This window comes from Pleurodeles waltl, chromosome 2_2 (genome assembly GCF_031143425.1).
Source record: "Pleurodeles waltl isolate 20211129_DDA chromosome 2_2, aPleWal1.hap1.20221129, whole genome shotgun sequence".
Taxonomy (NCBI): domain Eukaryota; kingdom Metazoa; phylum Chordata; class Amphibia; order Caudata; family Salamandridae; genus Pleurodeles; species Pleurodeles waltl.
Window position 1 is genome coordinate 156953166 of NC_090439.1, and position 17268 is coordinate 156970433.

Genomic DNA, 17268 nt, shown 5'->3' on the forward strand with positions numbered 1-17268 from the left:
ACGGCTCTTCAGGTCATAGATTTGATGATGACGCATGGTCTTCGCCCAGGAAGTGGGTGTTTTCCTTCAGACACACCTGCAAAACCCTCATTTTTTAGAGGTTCTTATAGTAGTATACTAAGTGCTTTAAATGGGCTGGTACTCTCCGGTACTGAGTACCAGCACTTTTTTATTTTGAGATGGAGAGTACCGGCATATATCAAGAAAAACGTAATACTTTTAATTGGAGAGTACCGCCACTTCTCAGAAACAAGCAGGTACTCTGGTACAGAGTACCTGCACTTCTATTTTTCCATTTAAAGCACTGAGTATACTTGACCTTGAGGTTATCGATGTGAGGATAAGGCATATCGTTAAACATATTAGGGTGGGTAACCAATATAACAGTGATTACACTCCACTTTTGGTAACATGTGATGGACATTTTTTTGCCAAAGCAGATGTTCAACAAAATCATGAAGCCACCCCTTACCTAGAGGTGTCTTCTAATAAGCGTGCCCTGAAATGGGACTCCTTTGGAAGCTCTGGGTAATTGTGGGTATAAATGTGTGCCATAGTTTCAACCCATCAACTATCTGATGACTTTTGTTCATATACCCCGAATGAGGTTATGGCCTTGCATGTGGCCCTTTTTTCCTCTTTGAAAGAGTTATTTCTCAGAACTTCTGAGGAGAACAATCATCCGGAAGCATGATCCCACCACAGGTGATTTGGTAAGGCATGTAAAGAGGCTAAGAATAGTCTTTTAAAAGCAATTAAATCAAAAGATAGCTCTATGATAAGCTTTGCATGGAGTGAGTATGCATTTGTACTGAAGTCCAGCAAAAACCACTGAGAAGAGTCATCATGGCAGGAACTATTATCAGCTGCTAAGGATAGAAACTCAAAACAATTTTTGTCCTTGGTGGCCAAAAATGGACAAAATGAGAATATTAGACCTGACTGCCATATTCTCCCTGAAAATTGGATTGGTTATTTTACTAAGTTGTATAGCCATGAGCCTTTTTTCACCTATTACAAATGATAGCAAATTGATTTCTTCTTTTTCCTCTGCAGACAGTTGTGTGCCTTTTACTCTTAAGGAAAGTGAGATAGCCATTAAGGCCCAAAAATCAGGAAAGGCACCTGGGCTGCATGGCATACCCTCCGATTTGTTTAAATCTGATCTCGATTATTGGGGCCCCTATGTCAACAGGGTGTCAAATGCTGCTTTGGTAAGTGGTATTTACCCCCGGTCTTGGAAGGAGCTATCATCATTCCCATTCATAAAAAAGGGGATAGGGGTGCCCCGGGGAATTACAGGCCAATTAGTCACCTGGATAACCTCCAAAAATATTCTCTTACCAGGTCCTGAGTAGGCTTAAGGAATGGATAGAAGAAGGCCAAGCCTTTAGCCATTTTCAGCCGGGCTTTAGGCAGAGAATAAGCACAGTTTGCCGGGTATTTCGCTTCCTTACAATCAAATGAAAGACGGTGGACCTAGATGAAGGGAAACTCTTTGTTGCTTTTGTAGATCTCAAGTCTGCTTTCAATTTGGTCCTGCGCTGGAAATTGTAGAAGGTTATGGACAGAGACCGAGTTCCGGGACCCATATTAGACCTAATTAAAGATTTGTACACTGAGAATTATGCTAAAATTCGATGGGGAACAAAAGGGGAACTAACAAGAGAGATCCCAATACGTAGACGGGTGAGACAGGGTTGTGTGTTGGCCCCCACTTTTTTTCTACTGTTTCTTAATGCCTGCATTTCTTACTTATTGGAATTCACTAATGATGCTCCCAAACTAGGTGGGGTGAAGACCCGTGCCTGCTGTTTGCTGATGATACTTTGTTATTGTTGCACATTGCTTCTGGACTTGCTAACCTACTTGAGAAGTTTATGGGCTTTTGCAAGGACTATGGTTTGGAAATTAATACGACCAAAAACCAATACATATTTTTTGGTGACAAAAAACATAAAATGAGGAAACAGATATTGCTGGATGTGGAAGCTTTAGAAAGAGTGCCAGACTTTGACTATTTGGGAGTTAGATTGGAGGACTCACATAAATGGCAGGCGCATCTATTGAGGTCCTTCATGAGTCTGAAACAAAAGTCTGGGTGTATTTTGAGATTCGCTGCCAGATCCCCCAGATTTGCCATGACTCCTGCAATAGAAATATATAAAGCCGAAGCTAGAGGGGGGGTATTATATGATGCAGAGCTATGGGGACATAGCAACTTGAAGGATTTAGAGAGAGCTGAACATTTTTTCATGAAAGCTTTATTAAAAATACCTGGAAGCTCCCCCACACTACCCATTCGGATAGATTTAAATGTATATTCCATCTCTCGTATAGCTGCCCTAAGGCCTTTATTGTATTGGATCAGGATTTGGGCTTTGGACATTTTTAGCCCATATAAAATATGGCTGAGTGCCTTGTTGAATACGCAAGCAACCCAAAAAATCCTGTAGTGTAATTATGTTGAAAATACTTTCATTAAACTTGGGTTGGGTGTTTACTAGTCAGGCTCTTCCCATCTTCCAAAAAACGCCACACAGGTTGTAAAGGATGCGTATTGGCTAAAATTACAAGTAGAAAAGTTGCAGAGGTGCCTTCGCTTAGTATGATGGATAGCTTTATATCAGTCAAATGCCACTATATATTTGAGTATTACATGGACTTGATTTTATCTCCTTTAGCATGTGCATTTTATATTAGACACAGATTAGGATCTTTACCTCTAGGCACTTTCACCTGTAGATGGACCTAAAATGAAACACGCTCAGACATATGTTCAATATTGGAATTGTGGAATTCCATGTGGAATGCTGAATGTATTGCCCACGTTTTATTTCACTGCCCTGCATACACAAGGCAGAGGACCCGTTGGATTTTACCACTCTGCAGATCCATGGGTTTTACGAATCGGTCCCTAGACCTTAGTATTGCAAAACTAAGCCTTATGGGATTGTGGCAAGCGCATTGGCAAAATTCTTAGAGGCTATTTGGCACATTAGAGCAAAATCCCCTGGGAACATTTTATAATGTATTGTATCAAAGTTGATTTGAGTGTGGAGTCCTAGCCTAATAGTTTAGCATTCTTACGGATAATTTATGAACGTTTAGCATTGAAATGAGAATAAGATCTCTGCTTCCTTTGTAAGGTGACGTTTTTAAGATTCGGTCTAAATTTTAACTTATTTATATTATATTGTACTCTTATCTCTGTATTTTTAGCTTTGTATTAGATGTCGTTTATGGTACATAGTGCTAAATGGATGTTTGGGAATATTACTTAGAGGATGCCACTCTTGTTTTTTTAGCTTTATCAAAGTGTTTTGTAAAATGTGTTGTTATGGTATATTTTTGTACCGCAATAAAGCTATTGATGATGATGATGATTTAGATTTGATGATATTTCACACCTTCTACTTTATAACTTAGACAGTACCAATCACTAGTGCTGCTGTGAGGATCCTGTCTCTCAAGACAAGGAGCCTATCTTTGATTACGTTGCTGGCATACCTACCAAGACCGTCTCAAGAAGAAGTGTATTGTAACCAAGATCTTCTTTATTGCCTGTCTTTATGATTCCATGTGAGAATGACCCCCATTACACTTGCACTGTGTGAGGAAAGAGCTCAAGAGCCACTGGAGTGATCAGAGTTTGTCCAACATGTTGCATGAGGCATTCTTCATCACTGGCCTCTACTGACCCATCTTTGTTGTCTGACCAATCAAGATGGCACATGCTTTCCCTCCTCTGCATTCTGCTGCTTGGACACTTATTACCAGTTTGACAGTGAAGATTGTACAACCTGACCCACATTGAAGAATTAATTTCCTGCCTGCTAGAAAGCCCCGCCTTCCTACTATGCCATGTGTGTTCTTCCGAGGCTAAGAATCCTTCAGTGCCTGATGTGCCCATTTTTTGGGGCGTTATACGGCTTCAGCAGCCTGTCCTGATTTGTGAGCTGCAATTCCCCAACTCTGGAGCCATAGAGCACTCAGACTCCGACAATCAGGACCTGCTCCAGCCACTATAGGAGACTGACTCAAGAACACTGGCAGAATACTCTTAACGTTTTAATATAAACTTGACATGCAGCACATATGCCATTATAGTCTGCAAGAGCACGCAGATGCCAGCCCAGGACACTGACTGTGCCATTCTGCTGTGAAACTATGAGGCTATCCTACTGCTACTAACTTATTCAATCTAATAAGAATAACGATTTATCTCATTTAAAAGAGATGTAACGCTGGATGGCCAATGCAGTAATCCAGCGCTCTCACTTTGGTATCTGATTGGAATCTGATTTCTAAACCTGCATCGCTCCCCAAAAGTAAGGTTTGACTTAAGATTTACGACTCCCTGAAAATCAAAGCCAAAAATAGGTACTTGGTCGGATTCAGTAGCACGCAGTACAGACTGGTTCCCGAGGTTTCAAGGAAAGCCGACAATACTTGCTACGATGACTAATCGATACTTCTCAGTTACTCAGACTTCACAGAACTGGCTTGACATTTAGCACTAGTTATTTGGAATGCTCCTCTTGCAATTTGAATCTCTGTAATGCACTCTGCCGCTTCAGGGTTATAGTTGCACACTATATGAAGTACCGAAAATAAACAAAATATTTTGCAGAAAATGTGATAAAAATGTGGATATTTTTATAAACTTTGAAACAAACGTAACAATACACTTTGGAATTTGGTTACATAGGTTTAAAAATCATGTACGATTGTTGCTGAAATTTCTACTAAGTCTAAATCCTTCCACCTGGTCTACCAGAGCAGCCTAAATCTCTCTATTCTTCAGATATTTCATCATAACTGGTGTTGGCTAAGCTCCCATTTCTTTTAAACATGGCACAGTTATACCTTTCTTGAAAGAATCCCTCATCTGATTCAAAGTACCCAGCTAACTCATGCCTCCTCAACCTTCCACTTGAAGCAGCTAAAATGTTAAAATCTTATACAGCAAAACAACTTTCCTTTTCTGGACACACACCGCCTATTTGAAGATAGAAAGGCGGTTCCTGCTCCAGGAAAAGCATCAAACTTTCCCTCACAGCCATTGTCAGCGACCTCCACCTTGCCTCTAATAAGATAGTGCTAATGCCCTAAAATTCCTTGATTTGTCAGGAGTGTTTGACACTGTCAACACCTCACTACTACTGCATGATCTCAAAATACTTGCATGGGTGACTCATTGATAGCGTAGTACCACTCTTTTCTATCTAAACTTGTCACTGGGTTCTTCTGCCCCATTGCCTAAACATATGGGGTTAGTCAAGGTTCTACATTGTCCCTTTATCGGGTTTAACACCCCTTGACACATATATTCCCCCTCTCAGTTGAGATTTTCATTTGTATGCCCACAATACCTATATTTGGTTTACCCTTTCCAGCTCATCCACCAAAAAGCGTCCACTGTGAAGGACAGGATAGATACTGGATGATTAAAACTCAACACAGACAAAACAGAAATATTTCTCATCAAAAACAACAAACCCTTTCTCCAGTCACCTTCTCTTTTGCTCATGGAATCTGGCTGCAGTCCCAGTCTACTTTAGTCAAAAGTCTGGGAATCAAACTTGATGACACAAATTTCAAGTGTCTTCCCAGAGCTCTTTGGTCAGATCTGCTTTCACATTTCATATTTGCAAACTATGAAAAATTATATCTTACTTGACCAGGATTACGTTTCCAACTCTTTGCGTCATCCACAAAGCCCGCCCAAGCTCTGTTGCTCAATGTAATTTTTAAGCGCATTATTTGTTACATGACTAGATGTGGTGGTTAGGCTTTCTCTATTTGCTGCCCCTCTTTTAGGAATCACTTCCCCAGGAGGCCCATTCTGTGGGTCTCCCGGGGAAGTGGATATGTCTTCTCCTAACACATGGGGATATGTCTTCTCCTAACAGATTAGGGCCCATATTTATACTTTTTTAGCACTGCATTTGCGGCATTTTTTAACGCAAAAGCGGCAAAAACTTGCAAAATACAATTGTATTTTGTAAGTTTGCGCTGTTTTTGCATCAAAAAGAGGCGCAAATGCGGTGCTAAAAAAGTATAAATATGGGCCTAAGACTGCTCCTGAAGACTCATTTGTCTTTTTCTGCTATCTCTTTTTTTCTACTTTTAATGCATAGTGTTCTATTCCTTTTTGGCGCTACATCGCTTTGCAAAACACAATGTAGCAAAACTATAAAGATATAATTCTTTGCTAATTTGTTAATTTAATGAAGTAGTACAAAATGTGTTTAATGCAAAAAAGAGGGTGATTTTTAATTAGTGATTTCGTTGAAATTTGGTTCATAATAAATACATGGTGACTAATTAACTACACATGGTGACTACTTAAAGTGTGCATATTTGCAACTACATAATTTCAATATTATTATTGTGAACAAGTTTTTATCCTTTCCGGGACCCATGTCCCTCCCTAATTAGAAATACTCCAAACAGTTTGATTGGTTAGTTCGAAGAGTCCACATTACGAAAAAGGGGCAATGTCCAATCAAAATTATGACAAAAATCAAATTGGCAACATCCATGAAAGTTCCAAGGTTTAGTGTGAGGTCATTTCTCTTTTCCATGTGACTCCAGTAATTTAACAATTTATACAATACTTGTTGCAATCCATGTTCCTTAGCTGATACATAACAAATTTCCTTTTCACATGAGAATAAGCAGTTAAACAATGGTACTGCTTTACTTTCCAGTACTCATGTTCTAATGTTGCAATATCCAAGGTCGCTGTGAATGAAACTTACAGTAGGACTCTTTACTATTCATGTGAAGCAACCGAGTGGAAAAATTCATGTTAGAGAAAAAGAAATAACTTGGTATTTGACTGCTGTTGCAAATGTAAAGACTTCAAGAATAGTTATGCTAACACAAGAAACACAATGCATTAGTATTGTCTTTAGTAAAACACGCAGAATATGCAAACTTATGAATTCATCATGAATAATACCTCATCAATATATGTGAAAGCAATTCATGAATTATTGCAAACTTTATTAAAACAATACATCAAATATGATAAAGACGTGCATTTATTTTTCTGCACACATGTAACAAACTAACAAATCATAAATCATTATAAAATATTTTCATTTCTAATATTAATAATTCACTATAAGCAGAGTTTGTGACTGGAGTATAGCGGTTTGCAGGGCACTGTATGGACCACATCTCCCACCTGCGATTGCAGCAGGAGGGCTGCCGATGACATCAGTGCACCCGGAGGCACATCTGAAATCAGCCCAGGTTTCCCACAGGGCAGAAAGCAGTTTGTGAATGAGGGCACAGCACTTTGCAGCGCACTGTAAGGACCACATCTCCCAACTGGGATTTCAGCAGGAGGGCCGCTGACTACATCAGTGCGTCCAGAGGAACGCACTAAATTATCTTGGGTTTCCCACAGTGTGGGAAGCATGTAGGACATGCCTGGGCACGTGCCTGGGCAAAGACCGGTCCAAGACCGGCCCATCTTAGCCTGTCTTAGCCCGACATAGGCCAGTGGTCGGTACTACTGAACAAATTCTAAACCTCCATCTTATCATTAGTAAATACGTAACTGAAAAAAAGGGGGTCCATCCACATGGCCTTCAAAGATTTATCCAGCGGTTTTGATTTAGTAAATTGGGATAAACCTTTAGCCATAATGGAGGAAATGGGCTTTGAACCTGACCTTCTTACCCTGATTAAGCGTCTCCATTATGCTTTGAAGGGGGCTGTTCATTATGGGGCTCAGGGAGATGGGTAAGATAGGTGTGTATTTTAGCCCCATTTTTATTTTTGGTTTACATTAATGGCATTTTTGACTACCTTGAAACACTGGTGTGGATGTGCCTAGGATGAGGGGGGAACCACACTCCTTATACTCCTTTATGCTGATGATGCAGTTTTCTTAGCTCGAACCTCAAACAGCCTGCAAGTGTAGATTAATTTTTTGCAGAACATATGGAGGTGCTGGATTTAAAGATAAGTCAGTCCAAATCATTTATATCACGTGTCCCAAAAAATATAAAAACAATGGTGCAGAGGATGGGGGTTACGGTCTTACAATGAGTTCATGTTTTTAATTACTTAGGTATAACCTTCAGTTCCAATACTTCCTGGAAAACCCATATCACAGTGAAATCCAGGCAAAGAAATTCAGAAGCGATATTCCATTTTGCAAGGAATTTAAAACAAAAAACCATTGTCAGAAATGTTCACATTGTTTAAAGCGAAATGCATCTTGGCGGCCAATTACGGGGCTGGCAATTGGGGTTTATCAAGATGTGACCACTCTGCAGTGTGTTGAAAATGGTTTTGCGCGTCACTTGCTGGCTGTCCCCAAAAATTCCGCAAATTTTATCTCCCACAAGGAGTTGGTTTAACTTTTATTGAGGATCAGACCAAAATAGCTCCTCATTTATTATGGATTAAATGTTAGTTGAACCCCAAAGGGGATTTTGTAAGAGAATGCATCGCAGGTTGCCTAGCTCTACAAAACATAGGGAGGATACCATAGCTTAGTTACATAAAGTGATTATTGGCTGAACTAGGACTGCCGGAAATGTTTTAGATTCATGGTCAATGCAACATGATGCTAAGGCCTTGGTAAAAAAATTGCTATGCTGAATTCTCAAAGAATTAAAGATTACATAGTGTATTAAAATTCAAATCACGGGAATCTTATATATCCATTGTAACAGTAATTCATATAAAGCCATATTTACTTTGGTTCCCCAACTCAAATCACTGTGCACTTTTAACATGTTTTAGGTTGAATATGACACGCTTTCAAGTTGCATTCCTAGCCAGGGAATTTAGATACATAAGCTTCCCCGTGTCATTGCAATTACTCTACAAAACGAAACACAAACCACTTTACTCTTTTTTGTCCTCTATGTTCAGCTCCAAGAAGAGCATTTTTAGTACCCCTTCTGCAAAAGGCTGATCTCAGCAATTATCAATTGCTATGGTATTTTTACAGAAACTTGCTTCATTTGATTTATGTTGTGCAATTTTTTATTTTATTAGATGTGCCTTTTATATAAGGAAACAGAACGAGCTGATGCTCTTTTAACTTGGTCCTACTGCTGAATAAAGTTACTTTGTCTGACTGTCACTCTAAAAATTAAAATATAGTTCAACATTGTTTAATCATGTTAACACATTGTTAGTTCTGGTAGGCACAATATCCACCACAGGATGCACAATGTCCACTACAGTAGGCACGCTGTCCACCACAGTAGGCACAATGTCCACCACAAAGATAAATGTGTACACTTTTAAAATACATGTGAGTGCAGCTGTCTACCTTTAGACTTTTAAATATAAAAGTCACCTTGTGCTGATTTCGGTGCCATTAAACTTTACTAAACTTTTTGCTCCAACATAACATATAACCATATATTATCCAAACTTTCAAGTCAAATGCATGAAAACTGATCTCTTGGCCTGAGTGCGTTTATATATCATGTAATTTTGATTGCACCAAAAGTACCATGAATCTCTTTGTTTATTGTCTGTTTCTATGACCAGCATTTGTATTTTGTTAGATACCTGCGGGGGTGTTCTTCGAGGAAAAGCAGGCCAGTTCCAGTCACCTGGTTTCCCCTTGTCCTATCAGAGTGATATGAAATGCAAGTGGGTAATCGAATCACCTGTTGGCCATCGTGTTGTCCTGGATTTTCTCAAACTGGTGTTAGAAGAGCATAGGACATGTCAATACGACTATGTGCTGGTATATGATGGGACAGATGACAAGCTGCAAGAGATAGGCAGGTAAAGTGTCCCTTAAATTGTAATTTCCCATGAATTTCACAGCAAAGTAATTGAAAAAGTAGATCTTGGTTCAGTTTACACATCAAAAATTACAAACTCCTTGCTTCAGCATGTTTTCTTTCATCTGAATTATCTTTAGGTAACATCCGATACCAACAGATGATAGACCAACTGTGCTAAGTATTTTTAATGATCACAAACGTGTTTTTTAGAATTCTTTTGTTAATGTGCTGAAGCCATTTTAGGAGAGGGCAAATTTTATTGACTCTTAGAATGTAAAATATAGTATGTGAAGCTTATGAACTGATATTTTGTAAGTTATTTTGAATGATTGTAATATAGAATATAGGTATTTTATAATATGTTGGTTTAAAGTAAAAACACTGCCACTTTATTTAGCGTTGCGCCATATGTAAATCATAGGTATTATGGTTTTATTAGAAACATAAATGGATTAAGTGGGTATGCACCATCTACTTGTAAATCAGCATGGAAATAAAATTAGTATGCGGTGTTAGGAAAATATACTGATCCTGGTTGGGAGGGCATTGTAAATATGAAATACTATGAATTAAGAATACTGTGTGGGATACATTATGTAACAGACTAGGGCCCTCATTACAACATTGGCGGTAAGCATGCTGACTGCCGCCAACATACCGTGACCGCAGCGGTATACCACTACCCGTATTATGACCCACACATAGAAATCCACCACTATACAGACACACACACAAGTCCGCCAGCCCAAAGATCAGCGATAAACTGGCGGTACCAAAACCCACACCGTTACGTCAACAGAACTATGCCCACAGCATCATGACCCACGAATCACCGCAGCGGTCATTCAAACGCGGTAAACCATTGGCGGTACACACCGCCAAACTAAAAATACACACTCACTAACAAAACACCACCACATTGGACAATTCAAAATACACACACCTGACACAGATACACACACCACACCCACACACCCACAACACTATAAAACACACACCCACAGTACCCACAACCCTTTATGACCCAAAGATTTTTGCAAGTGAGAGAGAGACAGGCCAGGAGCACCCACTGAATCTGAGCCACAAAACACCATCACCCATACAACATCCACGCACCTCACAGCACACACCCCAACACATCGCCCCACACACCCTCACACATACCACTCACACTACACCCATGGCACCACAAAGACACCTGAGGTTCTCAGAGGAGGAGCTAGGGGTCATAGTGGAGGAAATCATCCGGGTAGAGCCACAGCTATTCGGATCACAGGTGCAGCAGACATCTATTGCAAGGAAGATGGGGCTATGGAGGAGAGTCGTGGACAGGGTCAACCCCGTGGGACAGCACCCCAGAACAAGGGATGACATGAGGAAGAGGTGGAATGACCTACAGGGGAAGGTGCGTTCCGTGGTTGCAAGACACCAGATAGCTGTACAGATGACTGGCGGTGGACACCCACCTCGTCCCCTACAACTAACAACATGGGAGACAGTATCTGGGGATCAGGGAGGACCTGAGAGACATCCTCACCACCATGGACACCATTGCAGGGGTGCTGGCAGACATGGCCAACACCATGAGGGAGGCAGTGGCACACCAACGGGCCTCTGACACTAGCCAAACCGATGAACAGCCCTCCACCTCAACCGACACTAATGGACAGGAGGCCCCGCCACAGGCACAACAGGCCACCAGCACCCCACCCCCTGCAGAAGGAGAACCACCATGCAAACGGTCCCTGCGATTCAGGCAGAAGCCAGAGAACATTGCCAAGACCCCAGCCAGGAAATTAGACTCTCCTGATTGTCACCCTTGTGTCCCACTCTGTTACCCTGTTCACCTTGAACTACCATTGCTCCCCTTCCTATGCCCCTTTGAACAATGCACCTGTGATACAAATAGACTGGACTCCACCCTGGACTTTCCTCCATCAGCAACCCAGCCTATTGCAATACCCCCTCCACTTATTAGCACCAAAATAAACACCCTTGGAACAAAATCTCATATGGAGTCTGTCAATTGTTTGGCAAATGTATTAGTTTCACAAACTGTAAACATTGCACTTCAAATGCACAGTAATATTCACATAGGTATGACCTGTAGTGGGCAGCAGTAAACACACCCGGAGCCAGAGTGGGGCACAGCGATCTGAAAATAGAGATGCCAAAGGGTACAGTAAGTGGCCCTAGAAATAGGGAATTCAGGCTGCCATGTTCAATGTCAAACACAAAACTGCAATGGAAGGCGAAGTTACAGTGTCTTACCTGTGTGTCACTGGAAGTACTGTTGAATTAGTGTAGTTCTGTTGTCCACATCTTCTTCCTCTGCATCCTCTTCGTCACTGTCCACAGGCTCCACCGCTGCCACACGACCATCCCCAGGCTCATCCTCCTGCAGAAAAGGCTCCTGGCGTCTCAAGGCCAGGTTGTGCAACATGCAAAATGCAACGATGATCTGGCACACCTTCTTGGGTAAGTAGTACAGGGATCCACCTGCCAGATGGAGGCACCGGAATCTGGCCTTCAGGAGGCCAAAGGTTCGCTCAATGATCCTTTTTGTTCTCCCATGTGCCTCATTGTAATGTTTCTCTGCCCTTGTCCTGGCATTCCTCACTGGGGTCAGTAGCCATGAGAGGTTGGGGTAACCAGAGCCACCTGCAAATATCGAGAGATACCTGTTAGCCACACACTCACCCTTAGGGCCAAACCCACACCCATATACCTACATCAACTGGGTGGGGACCATGGGCTGACCTATTAGCCAAACCTGGTGCCGCCAGAGTTGAGCCATCACATATGGGATGGTGCTATTCCTCAGGATATAGCCATCATGCACAGAGCCAAGATACTCAGCATTGACATAGGAGATGTACTGGTCCGCCAAACACAACATTTGCACATTCAGAGAGTGAAAGCTTTTTCTATTTCTGAACACTTGTTCATTTCTCCGGGGGGGGGGGGACAAATGCAATATGTGTACCATCAATGGCACCAATGATGTTGGGGATATGTCCCAGTGCATAGAAGTCAGCCTTCACTGTGGCAAAATCCTCCACCTGGGGGAATAGGATGTAGCTGCGCATAAGTTTCAGCAGGGCAGACAACACTCTGTCAGCACGTTTGAGAACATAGGCTGTGACATCCCTGATGCCATGGCCACTGGCGCATGGAAGGAACAACTTGCCAGGAAATGGAGCACTGACAGGACCTGCACTAGAGGGGGGATACCTGTGGGGTGGAGGATAGCCTAGATCAGGTCTGGCTCCAATTGGGCACACAGTTCTTGATTGTGGCCCTATCAAGTCTGTAGGTCAGGATAATGTGCCTTTCCTCCATTGTCACCAGGTCCATCACGGGTCCGTTCTCGGGGGATGTCTCCATCTCCTATTCATCCTCAGTGGTTGAACTCTAGGGTGAAAAATGTGAGCAGAAGGTCATATTCACACATATTTCAACATTAATATGCAATTTTTGCTTTACAGAAACAGTATGTGAACTCGTAAGTCAGTTGATGTGCCAATATCTGCTGTGATGCATTTAGGTGCCATGGCCTGTGCCCCCCTGAAATGGCGGCTGCCTGACCTGTGAGGAGGGACAAGTGGAAATGAGGTAATTCCGCTCGGTTGTGTGCTGTTGCGGTCGGCGGTTGATGACCACCGCGCAACACCGCATTGGTTATCATTGGGCCCTATGGGTTCCAGGAGCCAATGGTGATGTACCGCCGCAGATGTGAGTGCCATTTTCTGTCTGTGCACTCACTTGCTACCTGACCTTCAACAGGAGAGGACCTACACTGCAAGTGCTGCTGTGACCTGTGTCTGAGCAACAATGGATCGAGTGTCTGGGGAAAGGGCTCCTGCCTTCACTTCGGAGGAGTTGGAGAGACTGGTGGATGGGGTCCTACCCCAGTACACTTTACTCTATGGTCCTCCAGACAAACAGGTGAGTTCACTGTGAGCATGATGCGTGGGCCATGAATGTATGGATTGCTGTGTGTGTAAGCCTTTTGTAGGAGTGGGTCTGAGGGGTCCTGGAAGAGTCCTGCATGTATGGTGGTCAATGTATGTGCATAAGGGGATGGGGGATATGTTAGGCCATGAGTATAACAGTCCGGATGGTATGACTAATACCTTTTCTGCTGTATTTTTTCTGTAGGTCAGCACCCATCAGAAAAAGGGTATTTGGCGCTGCCATCGCCAAGGTGGTACGGACCCTGGGGGCCTTTAACAGGCAGAGCATCCACTGCTGAAAACGGTGGTCAGACCAGCTCCTCTGGGAAAGGAAGAGGGCGGAGGCTCAGCTGGGGTTGGCGTCCCAATGAGGAAGGGGTGCCCGTCGTACCCTGACCCCCCTGATGTTCTGCATCCTGGCAGTGGCCCATCCGGAGTTGGATGGGTGCTTGAAGGCATCAAGGCAGCCACAAGGATGTGAGTACAGATCCTGAATCATGACTTTGCGCGCGTTAAGGTATTACCTGGGTGGGGGGGGTGGGATGTGGGTGCGCATAGGCCAGGCCGAACATGGCAGGGTATGTTCAATGATGGGCAAGCTCAGATGCACTCCAACCCCAATAATGTTAGTGGGCATCTACTACTGGGCAGGGTCCTGTGGGTTTCAGGTGTGCAGCTAATGGCGTTAGGCATTGAACCCCATGGGCTGGCGACTAGCATTGTAACTGGTAGTGCATGGCCTAGTGCATAGGGCTGTTCCCTGTGAGTGGTGTACGCCAACGGTAGTGTTGGTGCTGCAAATGACCAAGTGTATCCTCTGTCTCTCCCCCCTTTTTGTTTTGTCACCCTGTCCTTGTGTTCATTAGCATCATCTGGCGGAGGAGCAGAGGCACTAGTGACGGAGGGAGCTGCATCCCACATGGGACTGGAGGCCGAATCCACCGACGGTGAGGGCACCAGTGGGACGGAGGGCGAGGGGAGCACCACGATGGAGACAGGAGGGGACACTACCGACAGCGACACCTCCTCCGATGACAGCTCCCTGGTGGTGGTGGACACCTCTGTGGCTGCCCCAACTACAGGTACAGCCGCCACCCCCCATACCAGCACCGCCCACCCAGCAGCCCCTCAGCGTGTTTCCCGTGCCCACTCACCCAGGAGGGTGGGCATTTCCTTCACCCCAGGCACCTCAGGCCCTGTCCCAGTCAGCCCTGCTGCCCTCAGTGAGGAGGCTATTAACCTCCTGAGATCCCTCTCTGTTGGGCAGTCACCACACTGAATGCCATCCAGGGTGTAGCAGGACATTTGCAACAAACAAATGCATACCTGGAGGGCATTCACTCTGGCGTGGCGGCCCAACAGAAAGCATTCCAAGCTCTGGCCAACACACTGATGGCAGCCATTGTCCCTGTCTCCAGCCTCGCCCCTCCAACTTCCTCTACCCATTCCCAATCCCCTCAACCCCAGCCTATCCCAAGCACACCTTCAGACCAGCAACCACCCAAATCAACACACAGAAGTGGCTCAGGCAAACACAAGCACCACACTTCATCTCTCAAGCACTCACACAAGCACCATCCACATGCAGACACACCAACATTTACTGCTTCCACTGTGTCCCCCTCCTCCTCGTCGTCCACCTCCCTCTCAGTAGTGTCTCCACTCATACCTGCATGCACCACATCCTCATCCACTACCTCCATCACCAGCATGCCTACCACTACACACCCCTCACTGGCAGTCACCTCCCCGCATCCATGCACACATCCCCTGTGTCCTCTCCCACTGTGTCTGTGCCCCCTCCTCCCAAAGTACACAAACGCAAGCACACAGACACCCAACAGCCATCCACCTCACAACAGCATCCAGCCCATGCACCTGCACCCAAACACAGCAGACTGACACCTCCTACAACCACTCCCTCTTCCTCCACTGCCAAACCTTCACCCTCTTCCCGTCCCAGTGTCCCTAAGAAGCTTTTCCTCACCACCCTTGACCTATTCCCTACCCCTTCCCCTGTCCTTCACTTCAGGCCAGGGTGGCCAGAACCCAGCCCAGCACCTCAGCCACCCAGTCCACGGCCACTGTGCTTTCTGCAGCAACTGCAGATATGAGAGGCTCCAAGGCGGCACCCGTCAGCCCAGGAAATGTGTCAGCACCACCTGCAAAGGCCAAGAAGGGTCCGCCACCTAGCACGGGCAAGAAGGGGACCCCAGCCAGGAAGGGGAAGGAGGCACCACCAGCCAGCAAGGGCAAGAAAAATACACCAGCTGGCAGAAGCAAGGAGGCACCACCATCTGCCAAGGGCAGAAAGGTGCACAAAACACCAGCCATGGCATTTCAGCTGTCCGAGGCTGCAGGTGAAGGCCTGGAGGCTACCACCATCACTGGCAGCACCGCCACCTGCACCACGGCCAGCACCGTCAAATGCACCGCTGCCAGCTGCACCACTGCCAGCAGCAGCAGCCCATTAGGCAGCCGTCCGAGGCTGCAGGTGAAGGACTGGAGGCTACCACCACCACTGCGAGCACCGCCACCTGCAGCGCAACTGGCATCCACTGAGCAGCCGTCACCACCGGCGAACAGTGTGTAGTAGTGACTATATGGGCTGCAGTGTGTCCTGGCCCCTGCAACACCTGTCGGTGTGACACACAGGTGAGAGACTGTGACCTTGCCCCATCCAGGATATAGCACACTGGGCACAAGGCCCCCTCCAGAACCAGTGGAAGAAGGCATCCACTCACCTCCTCCTTGCCAGGATGAAGCACACTGGGCACAAGGCCCCCTGCAGAACCAGTGGAAGAAGGAATCCACTAACCTCCTCCTTGCCAGGATGAAGCACACTGGGCACAAGGCCTCCTCCAGAACCAGTGGAAGAAGGCATCTACTCACCTCCTCCTTGCCAGGATGAAGCACACTGGGCAAAAGGCCCCCTCCAGAACCAGTGGAAAAAGGCATCCACTCAGCCCCTCCTTGCCAGGATGAAGCACTCTGGGCACAAGGCCCCCTCCAGAACCAGTGGAAGAAGGCATTCACTCGCCTCCTCCTTGCCAAGATGAAGCACACTGGGCACAAGGCCACCTCCAGAACCAGTGGAGAAGCCATCCACTCGAGAGACTGTGGCTTTGCACTCCCCAGGACCAAGCAGTGGGCAAACCACCCACTTGAGAGACTGTGGTCTTGTACTCCCCAGGACCAATCAGTAAGTAAACTATCCACTTGAGAGACTGTGGCTTTGCACTCCCCAGGACCAAGCAGTGGGAAAACCACCCACTTGAGAGACTGTGGCCTTGCACTCCCCAGGACCAAGCAGTGGGCAAACCACCCACTTGAGAGACTGTGGCTTTGCACTCCCCAAGACCAAGCAGTGGGCCTGGAGCCCCCTCCAGGCCAGTGGCGTTTTACCATCTTCCTGCTGAGGTGCCCCCCATTCCCTGTCCCCCTGAGGTGCCTGTGTATTTTCGACCTGATGCCCCTGCAGTGTTCTCTCCGTATTGAGGCAGGAGTCAAGTGTGGCCTTGGCCTATGTGTTT

General features: G+C 45.1%; 1 protein-coding gene across 1 annotated transcript in view; it reads left to right on the top strand.

Moving 5' to 3' along the window:
* LOC138275709 (uncharacterized) overlaps positions 1 to 17268 on the top strand; it is a 167944-nt gene that overhangs the window by 74640 nt on the left and 76036 nt on the right. The window contains exon 3 of the mRNA XM_069219133.1: positions 9552 to 9777. Coding sequence (XP_069075234.1) covers positions 9552 to 9777 — 226 coding nt within the window. The remainder of the gene's footprint in view (positions 1 to 9551; positions 9778 to 17268) is intronic.